The sequence below is a fragment of the Epinephelus fuscoguttatus genome, linkage group LG6 (assembly GCF_011397635.1).
Source record: "Epinephelus fuscoguttatus linkage group LG6, E.fuscoguttatus.final_Chr_v1".
Taxonomy (NCBI): Eukaryota; Metazoa; Chordata; class Actinopteri; order Perciformes; family Serranidae; genus Epinephelus; species Epinephelus fuscoguttatus.
The window spans coordinates 22,997,056-23,009,354 of NC_064757.1; the positions used below are offsets into that span (position 1 = coordinate 22,997,056).

At 43.2% G+C, this 12,299-nt stretch overlaps 1 protein-coding gene across 1 annotated transcript in view; it reads left to right on the plus strand.

The window, feature by feature from the left end:
• dnah10 (dynein axonemal heavy chain 10) overlaps positions 1-10,119 on the plus strand; it is a 29,958-nt gene extending 19,839 nt beyond the window's left edge. Inside the window, exons 52-78 of the mRNA XM_049578058.1 lie at positions 4-207; positions 286-366; positions 562-759; positions 885-1,046; positions 1,163-1,337; positions 2,030-2,211; positions 2,304-2,440; positions 2,529-2,746; positions 2,902-3,123; positions 3,321-3,468; positions 3,628-3,907; positions 4,018-4,247; positions 5,019-5,292; positions 5,404-5,508; positions 5,622-5,776; positions 5,860-6,014; positions 6,211-6,394; positions 6,536-6,736; positions 6,994-7,203; positions 7,325-7,420; positions 7,513-7,684; positions 7,776-7,907; positions 8,148-8,359; positions 8,471-8,638; positions 8,762-8,942; positions 9,034-9,179; positions 9,269-10,119. Coding sequence (XP_049434015.1) covers positions 4-207; positions 286-366; positions 562-759; positions 885-1,046; positions 1,163-1,337; positions 2,030-2,211; positions 2,304-2,440; positions 2,529-2,746; positions 2,902-3,123; positions 3,321-3,468; positions 3,628-3,907; positions 4,018-4,247; positions 5,019-5,292; positions 5,404-5,508; positions 5,622-5,776; positions 5,860-6,014; positions 6,211-6,394; positions 6,536-6,736; positions 6,994-7,203; positions 7,325-7,420; positions 7,513-7,684; positions 7,776-7,907; positions 8,148-8,359; positions 8,471-8,638; positions 8,762-8,942; positions 9,034-9,179; positions 9,269-9,415 — 4,775 coding nt within the window. The 3' untranslated portion in view covers positions 9,416-10,119. The remainder of the gene's footprint in view (positions 1-3; positions 208-285; positions 367-561; positions 760-884; positions 1,047-1,162; positions 1,338-2,029; positions 2,212-2,303; positions 2,441-2,528; positions 2,747-2,901; positions 3,124-3,320; positions 3,469-3,627; positions 3,908-4,017; positions 4,248-5,018; positions 5,293-5,403; positions 5,509-5,621; positions 5,777-5,859; positions 6,015-6,210; positions 6,395-6,535; positions 6,737-6,993; positions 7,204-7,324; positions 7,421-7,512; positions 7,685-7,775; positions 7,908-8,147; positions 8,360-8,470; positions 8,639-8,761; positions 8,943-9,033; positions 9,180-9,268) is intronic.
• Positions 10,120-12,299: the final 2,180 nt, after the last annotated feature.

Genomic DNA, 12,299 nt, shown 5'->3' on the forward strand with positions numbered 1-12,299 from the left:
TAGGCATTGTTCCTGCATTGTTCCCCGATGATGAGAAGGAGTCTGTTCTCAACCAGCTTCGCGATGAGGCTCTCAAGATGGGAGCAGGTCCTTCCAAAGAGAGTGTGTGGCGGTATTTTGTCAACAAGAGCGCCAACAATCTGCACATTGTTTTAGGCATGTCTCCAGTGGGGGACACCCTGAGGACACGCTGCAGGAACTTCCCAGGTGATATGCAGTGTCAGGCTTCACTTGATGTTATAATAATGTCAGATTTTATTCACTAATTATACTTTTTTCCCTCAGGACTGATGAACAACACTGTGATAGACTGGTTCCTGCCATGGCCTCCACAAGCGTTACTTGCAGTGGCTCAGTCTTTCCTCGGTGTGTGACACTGGGTCTTAAGTGATAATTGAGAGGGATTAATTCTGTATTAGTCTATACATTTGATTTAGGAAAATCCTGCATAGTATATATTTTAGGGGCTTACTTTCCTTGCTTTGACAAGACCTACAGCTGGACTATTATTCCTCCATTTTGAGATTTTGTTTTTTATTCTCAATGTTTTTCTTTCTACAGGTGAATGTCCAATGATTCCTGAGGCACACTGTGCAGCAGTGATAGAGCATGTGTGCATGGTCCATAGCTCTGTGGGTGACTATAGCAAGCTATTCCAACAGAAACTCAGACGGTGTAACTTTGTCACTCCAAAGAATTACTTGGACTTCATTAGCACCTATTCTAACCTCTTGGAGGAAAAGGACCAATATATTCTGGGTAAGATGATGGAACATATTATAAGTCTGTGCCTCTGTGTGAAAGGTTCAACTGGTGCCACACCAGTGTGATATGTTTTTGATTATTTGAGACTTTTTTTGTTAACTAGTTCTCTCCTGTTCCAGCTCAGTGTAAGCATCTAGAGGGAGGTTTAGACAAGCTTAAGGAGGCCAGTGAGCAGCTGGCTGAGCTGAATGTCAAACTAGCAGAGCAGAAGGTGGTCCTTGCTGAAAAGTCCACAGCTTGTGAGGCCCTGCTGAAAGAAATTACTACAAACACAACTGTAGGTCAGTGAGTACCTGCATCTCTCAGCTCAGGGTTATGATAAACACAGCGTATGTAGGCTTCCACAGCTAAACACAGCTGCTGCAAACTACCTAATGAATAACGTTTTCTTTCCTAGCTGAGGAGAAAAAGACTCTGGCTGAAGACAAAGCCAAAGAGATTGAAGAACAGAACAAAGTGATATCTGTTGAGAAGAAAGAAGCTGAAAGTTCCCTGGCTGAAGCCCTGCCGGCATTAGAGGCAGCCCGCATTGCCCTGCAAGACCTGGAAAAATCTGATGTCACGGAAATCCGGTCAGCTCTTCTCTTCACTCAGAGCATCGTTTTCATCATATTTGAAAATGTTAGCAATAATGGCCAAATTCAACAGGATGAATTAATAAACAGTAACATCTGTAATGTAGACAAAAATAAAATTGTAAACCTCTAGAGAAAACAAATGAAAAGTACTGTATGTGGGATTGATCAATATTTTAGAACAGGGGTCTTTAGTGTCTTTCAGGCAAAAGACCCCTTAGCTGAAAGAGAGACAGAGCAAAGACCCCCTGCCACATATATTGCATAAAACTTAATTGCTTATTGAACTGGGTGGATGGAGGTTGTCGGGCAGGGGGCCATATCACCCTCAGGTTGCAGTCTTGACCTTGCTTTTCAGGTAGGTGAGGGAGGAAAAGGAAAATCCACTTTCACAAAGTTGTTGGAAAAGGAAAAATATGTTGGATTTATGTTAATGTCTATTTTCAGACATATTTTAATTGAAGAATGTAAAACAAGAATCAAACAGTAATTTGGCAACCCCCCTGCAGCAACTCTGAGGACCCTCTAAGGGTCGCCGACCCCTGTTGAAGACCCAGGTTCTAGAATGTTTAATTGAGCACTGATCAATCATGCAAAACCAGGACTTGACATACCTGATCATAAAAGCATGCCATCTCTTAATCTACCCTTCCTCTCTATCTCCCTTTCTCTGCTGGCCCATCATGCAGATCCTTTGCCAAGCCACCCAAACAGGTGCAGGTGGTTTGTGAGTGCATCCTGGTGCTGCGTGGCTACAAGGAGATTAGTTGGCAGTCAGCCAAGGGGATGATGTCAGAAGCCAACTTTTTGCGCTCACTGATGGAGATGGACTGTGATTCCATTAGTAACAGCCAGGTCAAAACTGTCAAAGGTAAGTCGGCTTCATAATCCATGAATAATATGAATACTAATGACAGCAGCAAGTATGCTACAGTTATTGTCTTTGCAACTTTCCCTGGATAGGCTTCCTAAAGAACCTCCAGACCAGCTTTGAGGAGATGCAAGCTATCAGTAAGGCTGGCTCGGGAATGCTGAAGTTTGTCGAAGCTATCATGGGTTACTGTGAAGTTGCAAGGGAGATAAAACCCAAGAGAGATAAGGTAATGTGAGGTTTGCATATGCTGTTACATCATGCTCTCAAAGAAGGAGCATAAATTAAACAGTTACATTTCCAATATTTTTTTTTAGGTGGCACGCCTAGAGAAGAACTTCTTTCAGAGTAAGCGGGAGCTGGAGAGCATTCAGAGTGAACTTAACAATATCCAGAAAGAGTTGCAGGCTCTTGGAGAGAAGTACGAAGCTGCTATCAGTGAGAAACAGCTGCTGCAAGAGGAGGCTGAGCTGATGGAGAGGAGGCTGATTGCGGCTGACAAACTCATCTCTGGCCTGAGCTCTGAGAATGAACGGTGAGACTGTAAAAAATGCAACAAATGGAGTCACAGCACTTAACCAACCTTTCTAAGAGTTGCTCATTTGTTTCTTTTTAATCTTTGTTCATAATTCTTTTGTGTCTCCACCTGTCTTTCTTTACTACTCCCTCTTTTCCACTATCCCCACTCAGGTGGACACAAGATTTGGAGGAGCTGAAGCAGCGGCGTGTGCGTCTCCTAGGTGACTGTCTGATCTCTGCTGCCTTCCTGAGCTATGTAGGGGCCTTCAGCTGGGACTTCAGGAATGAAATGGTATACCAACTCTGGGTTAAGGATGTGCAGGAGAAAGGCATCCCCTTGAGCCAGCCTTTCAAAGTGGAAAGTCTTCTAACGGATGAGGTGGAAATCAGCAGGTGAGACGGAGTGTATTCTCATGACAGTTGTTGAAACATGAGAAGACAATATACAATGAGTTTGTCCAAACAAATGACAGGATTTAGGCATTGTGGTAGCAGAAAACATGTCTGTTGCACATATGTATTTTTTTTTTTATTTTGGCTGTACACTGACTACAGAGCTAATTATGTGTCACATAATTCCTGTGTGACAGATGGGGCTCAGAGGGCTTGCCTCCAGATGAGCTGTCAGTGCAGAATGGAATCCTCACAACCAGAGGGAGCCGTTTCCCCATGTGTATTGACCCACAACAGCAAGCCCTCAACTGGATTAAGAAGAAGGAAGAAAACAATAACCTCAAGGTTTAAGAAGTTTCATTCTTGTCCAAGTTTTGTGTCAATACTGCTCACAAGTCCCAGAATATTTTGCTGCTTCGCACTGCTGTCAGCCCTAGAATCAGCACTTAAGAAAGAGACGCAACGTACAGTTCTGACAGTATCATCATGCTTTTTTTCCCCCAGATCTCATCTTTTAATGATCCGGACTTCCTGAAGCAGCTAGAGATGGCCATCAAATATGGCTGCCCCTTCCTTTTCCAAGGTGTAGATGAGTACATCGACCCTGTCATTGACAATGTTCTGGAGAAGAATGTAAAAGGAGTAGAGGGCAGACAGGTCATCACACTGGGTGACAAGGAGATGGACTATGATCCCAACTTCAGACTGTACCTCAACACCAAACTGGCCAACCCTAAATACTCCCCATCAGTGTTTGGAAAAGCCATGGTCATTAACTATACTGGTAAGAGTCTTTGTCATGGTGACTATAGTTTCTGTCTGAAACGTGTGAACACCATGCACTAAATGTTTTGTCTATTGGTGTCCATTCATTATATCTATGTTAACGTTTAGTGACCCTTAAGGGTCTGGAGGACCAGCTGCTGAGTGTTATCATGGGCTTTGAGAAGAAGGAGCTGGAGGAGCAGCGTGAGTATTTGATCCAAGAGACAAGCAACAATAAGAAGCTGCTGAAGAACCTTGGGGACTCTCTGCTCCGAGAGCTGGCCACATCTACAGGCAACATGCTGGATAACACAGAGCTGGTTCAAACATTGGAGGAGACAAAGTCAAAAGCTAGTGAGGTGAGTTTGGCAACAGAAAGCATCAGTGAATGGAAGAATAGCATTTTCACTGAGGTCATTAATCCTAGTTTTTCACCTCAGGCAGCTTGCGAAGGTGAAGCCTTTTCTTGCACATCAGCACTTTGAAGCAGTAATCCATGCCTTCATCACATCTTGGCTGGATTACTGCAATGCACTTTATTTTGGAGTTAGCCAATCCTCCCTTACACGTCTCCAGTTAGTTCAGAACGCTGCCGCTCATCTGCTAACTGGAGTACGAATGAGAGAGCACATTACACCCATCCTGGCCTCCTCCACTGGCTGCCTGTGCACTTTGAGTTCATTTTAAGATCCTTTTATTTGTTTTTAAATCTTTAAATGGCCTCGCCCTGCCCTACCTCTCTGAGCTTCTTCACCCCTACGCCCCTGCCCGGTGCCTCAGGTCAGCTGATCAGCTGCTCCTTGAGATACCGAGGTCCAAGCATTCTCCGTTGCTGCTCCAAAAATGTGGAACAATCTACCTCTGCACATCAGACAGGCCTCCTCACTGTCTGTTTTTAAAACCCACCTTAAAACCCACTTTTACTCACTGGCTTTTAACCCAGCATGAGACCTCGCTCTGTTTTTCTTTGTTTGTTGCTGTTTTTATTGTTTTTTTGTTTTAACTGCTTTTTATTATCTCACTGTTTTGTTGTTTTATGACGTCCTATGTACAGCACTTTGTTTCAGCTGTGGTTGTTTTAAAGCGCTTTATAAATAAAGTTGAGTTGAGTTGAGTTTTATCCTTGTCAGGTGTTTGAGAAACTGAAGTTGGCTGAGAAGACATCTGAAGACATTGATAAACTCAGAGATGGCTACCGACCTGCTGCAAAGCGCGGTGCTATCCTGTTCTTCGTACTGACAGAAATGGCTGTGGTGAACAGCATGTACCAATATTCTCTAGCCTCCTACCACGAAGTGTTTGACTATTCACTGCGCAAATCTCTGCCTCACTCCGACCTGCAGCAAAGACTGAAGAACATCATGAACACTCTGACATACAGTGTTTATAACTATGGCTGCACAGGTAAAATGATGAAAATTGAATAATGCAATGGATGGAGAATAGCACAGTGTTTATGATTACTTTGGATAATTTAACCTCAGCTGACTACATAGGTATTGCCTGCATCCTTAGGTCTGTTCGAGAGGCACAAGCTGCTCTTCTCCTTTAACATGACCATCAAGATTGAGCAGGCAGAAGGAAGGTCACCTCAGGATGAGTTGGAGTTCTTTATCAAGGGTAAGTTATCCAGAGAAGTTGAACTCCACTAAAATGTTTACAGAGATTACAGTGATCACAAACTCAGACAAATATCAAGGTCATTTACTTGTTTTTCCACCTCATGTGTAAAGGTAATCTTTCCTTGGAAAAGAGCACACGCAAAAAAACCTGTGACTGGCTTGCAGACCAGGGCTGGGAGGACATAGTTAAACTAGCAGAGCTCTTTCCTGAGCAGTTTGGCTCTTTACCTGATGATGTGGAGAAAAATCCCACTGATTGGAAGTCTGTAAGTGACCACAGTGACAGGAATTATCATAGGCATTTTACTTAATCGGTTTAGAGTGTAACCCTGATTCTTTTTTTCCCCAGTGGTATGACTTAGATGCACCAGAGCAGGCTCCATTCCCCATGAAATATGAGGAGAACCTGTCAGCTTTTCAGAAGCTGCTTTTGCTGCGCTGCTTCCGTGTTGATAGAGTCTACAGAGCTGTGACTGACTATGTCACTGTCATCATGGGCGAGAAGTGAGACTGTTGCTATTGCAATAATCAAGTTAATGATATATATATATATATACAGTATATGTATGCATGTATATACACCACTGTCATGAAGGTTAAGTTGATTAAACACAATTATTATACAGTGTTTACAGATGATATTATTTACACATAGAGAAATCAAACCCTGAATCCCTTTTTTCCTTCTGTTTCTACTCAGATATGTGCAGCCCCCTGTGATCAGCTTCGATGCAATTAATGAACAGAGTACACCTTCCTCGCCCATTGTCTTCATCCTGAGCCCTGGCTCTGACCCAGCCACTGACCTCATGAAACTAGCAGAGAGGTCAGGCTTTGTAGGCAACAAGTTTACCTCCCTTGCTATGGGCCAAGGCCAAGAGAAGGTACTGAAGACTTCTTTTCCATATCACACTATCAAAGCTTTAAGTGTTGTCAAGTGGAATAATTAAAGGGATCGGGAAACAATCACACTAGTTAACAAGTAAATATGTTGAGTGTAATTGTCTTCTCTAACCGTGATAAAGGTGGCACTGAAGTTGCTGGATAGGGCGGTGTCCAATGGTCAGTGGTTGATGCTGCAAAACTGCCACCTGCTGGTAAAGTGGCTGACGGAACTGGAGAAGGCCTTAGAGAGGATCACCAAGCCCAACCCCAACTTCCGCTTGTGGGTCACCACCAACCCCATCAAGGATTTCCCCATTGGCATACTGCAAAAGTCTCTAAAGGTGAAACACATTTTCTCTTTACCCTTAGCAGTGTTTTTTTAGGGTTTCTAAGATCCAGTTATGGGTGAAAGGATTTGCTGAAATGGGTGTTGTATTTGAAAGTTTTTTATTAAGAAAAACAAGTCCTAAAAGCCTAATTTGAGACCAAATGACTTGTTGAGAGTGGTATTTGAGTGGTAAACTTTTTGCAGAGAAACCACAATATTAATAGAGACAGGGGTTTAAAAATGTCACATGTACTTTAATATTGTGTGCAGGTAGTGACGGAGGCTCCCAACGGTCTCAAGCTAAACATGAGAGCCACATACTCTAAAATCTCCCATGAGACCTTGACGGCGTGCCCTCACCCTGCCTTCTGCAGCCTGGTGTATGTGCTGGCCTTCTTCCATGCTGTGGTGCAAGAGAGACGCAAGTATGGCAAGATTGGCTGGAATGTCCCCTACGACTTCAACGAGTCTGACTTCTTTGTAAGTGGCGTGGGAGTCACTTTCACTATTTTTTAGCCTCTATTTAAGTGGTATAATATTAGTTACATCTCCAATTTGGTTGATACTTCAATGGTTTAAACAATGTAATTGTGTTCAACAGGTGTGTATGGAGATCCTGAACACCTACCTGACCAAAGCTCACAACCAAGGAGACAGCAATATTCCCTGGGGAAGTCTTAAATACCTTATTGGGGAGGTTAGGCTAAATACATTGTGTTAAAAGATTGTATGTCTGTTATCTTGTTGGCTGAAGCTGTGCATTAAGCATGTCTGTATAATGCTCTATAGGTGATGTATGGTGGGCGAGCCATAGATAGCTTTGACCGCAGGATTCTGAACATCTACATGGATGAGTACCTCGGAGACTTCCTCTTCTACACCTTTCAGCGCTTCCACTTCTTCAAAAACAAGGACGTAAATTACAAGATCCCTCCAAATGGGCCCAAGAAAGTATATGTTGGTCAGTCGCTATTTTCATTACTTTACATTCCCATGAAAAAGTTACTTTTCTGTCATCACTCACAGCTTTACCCTACGTACATCTGTTACAGATGAGATTGAGACCCTGCCACTGGAGAACACAGCAGAGGTAATGGGTCTTCATTCCAATGCAGAGATAGGATACTATACTCAGGCAGCTAAAGACATGTGGACTCACCTGATAGACCTGCAGCCTCAGACAGGTATGATTTGGCATCTTTCATTTCTCTTGCCTCTTTATTGATTTTAAGGAAGAAATAGTAGCATTACATGCCCACTTCTTGAGTTCTGAGCACTGAAGAGCATCCCTGGAGATAATATTAACTGTTTTCATAAGGACAAGCTGTTCCATATTGTTAAAGGGTCTTTGCTTGAGTCTGTTTGCAACCATGCTGCCAAGTGCTTCCTCTTTTATGGCCTTTGAACACTCTCTTATGCCTCAGGTGAATCTGGTGGAAGCATCAGTAGGGATGAGTACATCAGCCAGGTGGCCCAGGACATTCAGAACAAGCTGCCTAAGTTATTTGACATGGATGTGATCCGTAAAAACTTCGGTACAGACATTTCCCCGACCTCAGTGGTGCTGCTTCAAGAACTGGAGCGCTTCAACAGGCTAGTGGTCCGCATGCAGCACTCTCTGGCTGAGCTGCAGAGGGTGAGAAGGAGGGACAGAGGACAACAAGATATTGTTGGAGCAAACAGACAGGTTTTGCATCTTTGTGCTTCACACAGGTTTAGATTTTATATGATTCCTTGTGTCCCCTAGGCCCTGGCTGGTGAGGTGGGTATGAGCAGTGAGTTGGATGAAGTCGCTCGGGCCTTTTTTAATGGTCACATCCCTGCCATTTGGAAGAAGTTGGCACCTGACACTCTTAAGTCCCTCGGCAACTGGATGAGCCATTTTAAGAGCCGTTATGAGCAGTACAGCTACTGGGTGAGGATGGACGCACACTATCACAGATAATCTCTGATATGTGGCCTATTGTATTTTGGCATTACTGAATAGTTCTGAGGTGACAATTTTTTCTTTATGTCTGATGCATCTTGTGTCCACCAGGTGGAAAAAGGAGAGCCAAAGGTTATGTGGCTATCAGGACTCCATATCCCAGAGTCCTACCTAACTGCCTTGGTCCAAGCCGCATGTAGGAAAAATGGTTGGCCTCTGGATCTTTCCACACTGTACACACAGGTGACCCAGTACCGCAGTGAGGATGAAGTCAGTGACAGACCTGGACAGGGTAAAAAAAAAACAAAAAAAAAAAAAAAACACTCATCATTAACAGCATGATTAGTGGTGAGTTATAGAGACTGATAGTGTTTTTCCTGCAGGCTGCTTTGTGTCTGGCCTGTATCTGGAGGGAGCAGACTGGGACACAGAGAAGGGCTGCTTATTGAAGAGTAAACCAAAAGTGCTTGTTGTTGAACTGCCCATTCTCAAAGTCATCCCCATAGAGGCTCGTCGCCTCAGGTTACAGGTGTGAACCACAGACACTACAGGCCTCCATACATTACTTCACTATTTTGATGTGATGTTTGATGTATTTTTATGTGTTTTGTTTTGCAGAATACACTACGGACACCAGTGTACACTACGTCCTTGCGGAGGAATGCAATGGGAGTTGGTTTGGTGTTTGAGGCAGACCTGTTCACCACTATGCATATCTCCCACTGGGTGCTCCAGGGAGTCTGTTTATGCCTGAACGCAGACTGAAGTGAGCCATCAGGTTCTCTGAGCTGGTTAGCTTTCACACAGTTTGTTCCAGTGATCATAATAACAGCCATGCCTGACATCAGAGTTACAGATTACAAGTAAATAAATAAGTTATGATGAATTATTGTATATATTTGTGAAAGAAGAAATGATAGAGACATTAAAAAAAAATCCACAGAATTTGTGACTACATCGTAGCTTTCATTACTTAGTCACTAGATGGCAGCACACAACAGTACTGAGCTCTTTACTCTGGGCCGTTGTTCCTAGGATTTCTCTTTGGTGTTACGCAGGACTAGAATGCCAACATGCCATAGTAGGTCAGGATCTTTCAGATTTAAAAGTCTGCACTGTTTATTCATGAATAAATTTCTGCAATTCAGTTCAATCCTATTTAATTTCTCTCTTTCTCAAAACTTTTCAGAGTTCTGTCCACTCCTGAAAAGGACAGTAGTAGCTGAATATTTCTGCTGAGGTTGTAAGGGGAACATAATCTGCTGCATTCAGTGGAAAATGTACCACTGACCAAAGGCTGCTAAAGTTTTCCACTTTACCCAAGTAGCTTTTCAGCTGTTCTCTGCAGTATTGGTAGTAGCGTACGCTTTGTTGTAACATTTAATGAACAGATCTGGTGCAGCACTGAGTAATCGAGGCTGCTGAGGTCAGCATGCCATAGCAGGTGAAGTTTACTCTAAAAATCAGACGTCCCCAGTGGATCTGGCAGCTGGCGTGGCTGAGCGGTCACAGAAACACAGAAATAAAAACAGGTAGGAGCCAAAACACGTGTTTGTTGTGCAAGTGCAGGTGTAATCAGGGATGTGCTGGTTAGACTCTACTGTGAATTATAGACTGAAATCATCCTAAGGCAAAAAATAAGCAACATGAAAATATGTTACATTTACATTTAAAGTTTTCCTTAAAAGATTACTGTCATGCTTCTCTTTACTGTGTTGTGTAGCCATTAAGGCCCCCTCTGAATGGCACATACCTAATGTGTATGAGCAGATCTTCAGCAAACGCACATGTACACAGACAATAGTTGATGCAGCTCTTTCTGTTTGCATAGTAAAGGGGAAGACAATTATGGAAGCAGGAGAGTAACTAGTCAAGAAATGGGGGGGGGGAGATCCTCTCAATGGAACCGACCCACGTCTCCCTCCTGGGAGGTCAAAATTATTTTCAGCTGCTCGTGACTGCAGGGATTTACATTAAACCTAAGTTGCTCCAGTTCCTATTGGCACTACTGCCTGTGCCGAGTGGCCTCGTGAAATGCCATGGGCGCCCTGAAACAAAAAAGTCTGACACATCATTTTCCAACCCTCCCCCAACCCCACAACTCTAAACAGTTTCCGTTTGTTGTGATTGAGAGCAGGTGGGCTTACTCAGTCCCATTCAAGTGCATACATTGTTTGCCTGTATCTCCCTATTTTATAGGGGGTGATTAGTGCCTGTCTGAATGCCTGTCTGTGAGTGTCAAAGTGTTAACACTGTCTCGCCTTAGCTAAAAACTTCACCAAAATTACAATAGACTATATTAGCCAGTTGCATAAGTGCTCTCTTTGCAGCATCCTCTGCAGCTGGCGGGACTTGCAGCTCAGCCCATGGGGCCTAAGAGGTGTAGTCCCCCCACCCCCCCAACCACAGATATACATCTTGGGGCCCAGTTTTTGGTTGCAGTGCCAGGTGTTTAGTTTGGAGCAGAACCGCAGCCCTGTGGTTACTGGCTGCTTGCACTGTAAACCTACATGTCCCACATGTATGAGCTGAGGGAGGTTACAGTAACCTCAACTATTCTCTTGCCACTGTCTGTCTGGGCACTGATGGCTTTGACAGAGAGGATACAGACCACAGCCGCTAAAGGCAACCATAGGACAAAAACATTGTGGATGGATGGATGGATGGATGGATAGATAGATAGATAGATAGATAGATAGATAGATAGATAGATAGATAGTTGGGTGGATGCAGGGGACACGTCCTCCTCAATATTAAGAGCATGTGTATTTATCCCCACTAATAAAAACATGCAAGTAGCAGATGACTTTTATTTTGACAAAATTAAAGACAGTGACACAGGAAATGTGCAGTAAATGCTCAATGCGGTGCAAGAGAACTCACCAGAATACATAAAATGATGTGTTTGATGGTCCAGATTTTCTGGCAGAAGACCTCCAAACCCCAGGTTTCATATGCCCCACCACCCCCAATGTTGAAACCAAACCTACACCCTTGGATCGATGGATGGATAGATATATAGATAGAGATAATAAAAATTAGGGGGGATGCTGAGGTCACACCCCCTTCACTATTAAGAGCATGTGTATTTATCCCTGCTTATAAAAACATGAAAGTAGCAGATGACTTTTATTTTGACAAAATTAAATACACTGACACTGATAAAAATAAACCGATAACTCAGCAGAATACAGAAAATGAAGTGTTTGATGGTCCAGATTTTCTGGCAGAAGACCTCCAAACACCACGTTTCATATGCGCCCCCACCCCACAATGTTGAAACCAATCCTAGGCCCCTGGATAGATGCATAGATGCATACATAGAATTGTAGATTTTAGGTGGGCTGCAGGAGTCAGGTCCCCCTCAGTATTAAGAGCATGTGTATTTATCCCCACTTATAAAAATAGGAGAGTGGTAGATGCCTTTTATTTTGACAAAACTGACCATGAACTGATAAAAAAACGACTTATAACAGAATACAGAAAATTAAGTGTTTGATGGTCCAGATAGATAGATAGATAGATAGATAGATGTTAATGTTGAGGCATGACTGCAACAATACCGTGATGAACTTTATAGGTTTAAAAATATAACTTTTCGAGTCTAATAGGGCCAAAACTGAGTCATAATGTGTTTATATTCAGTTGC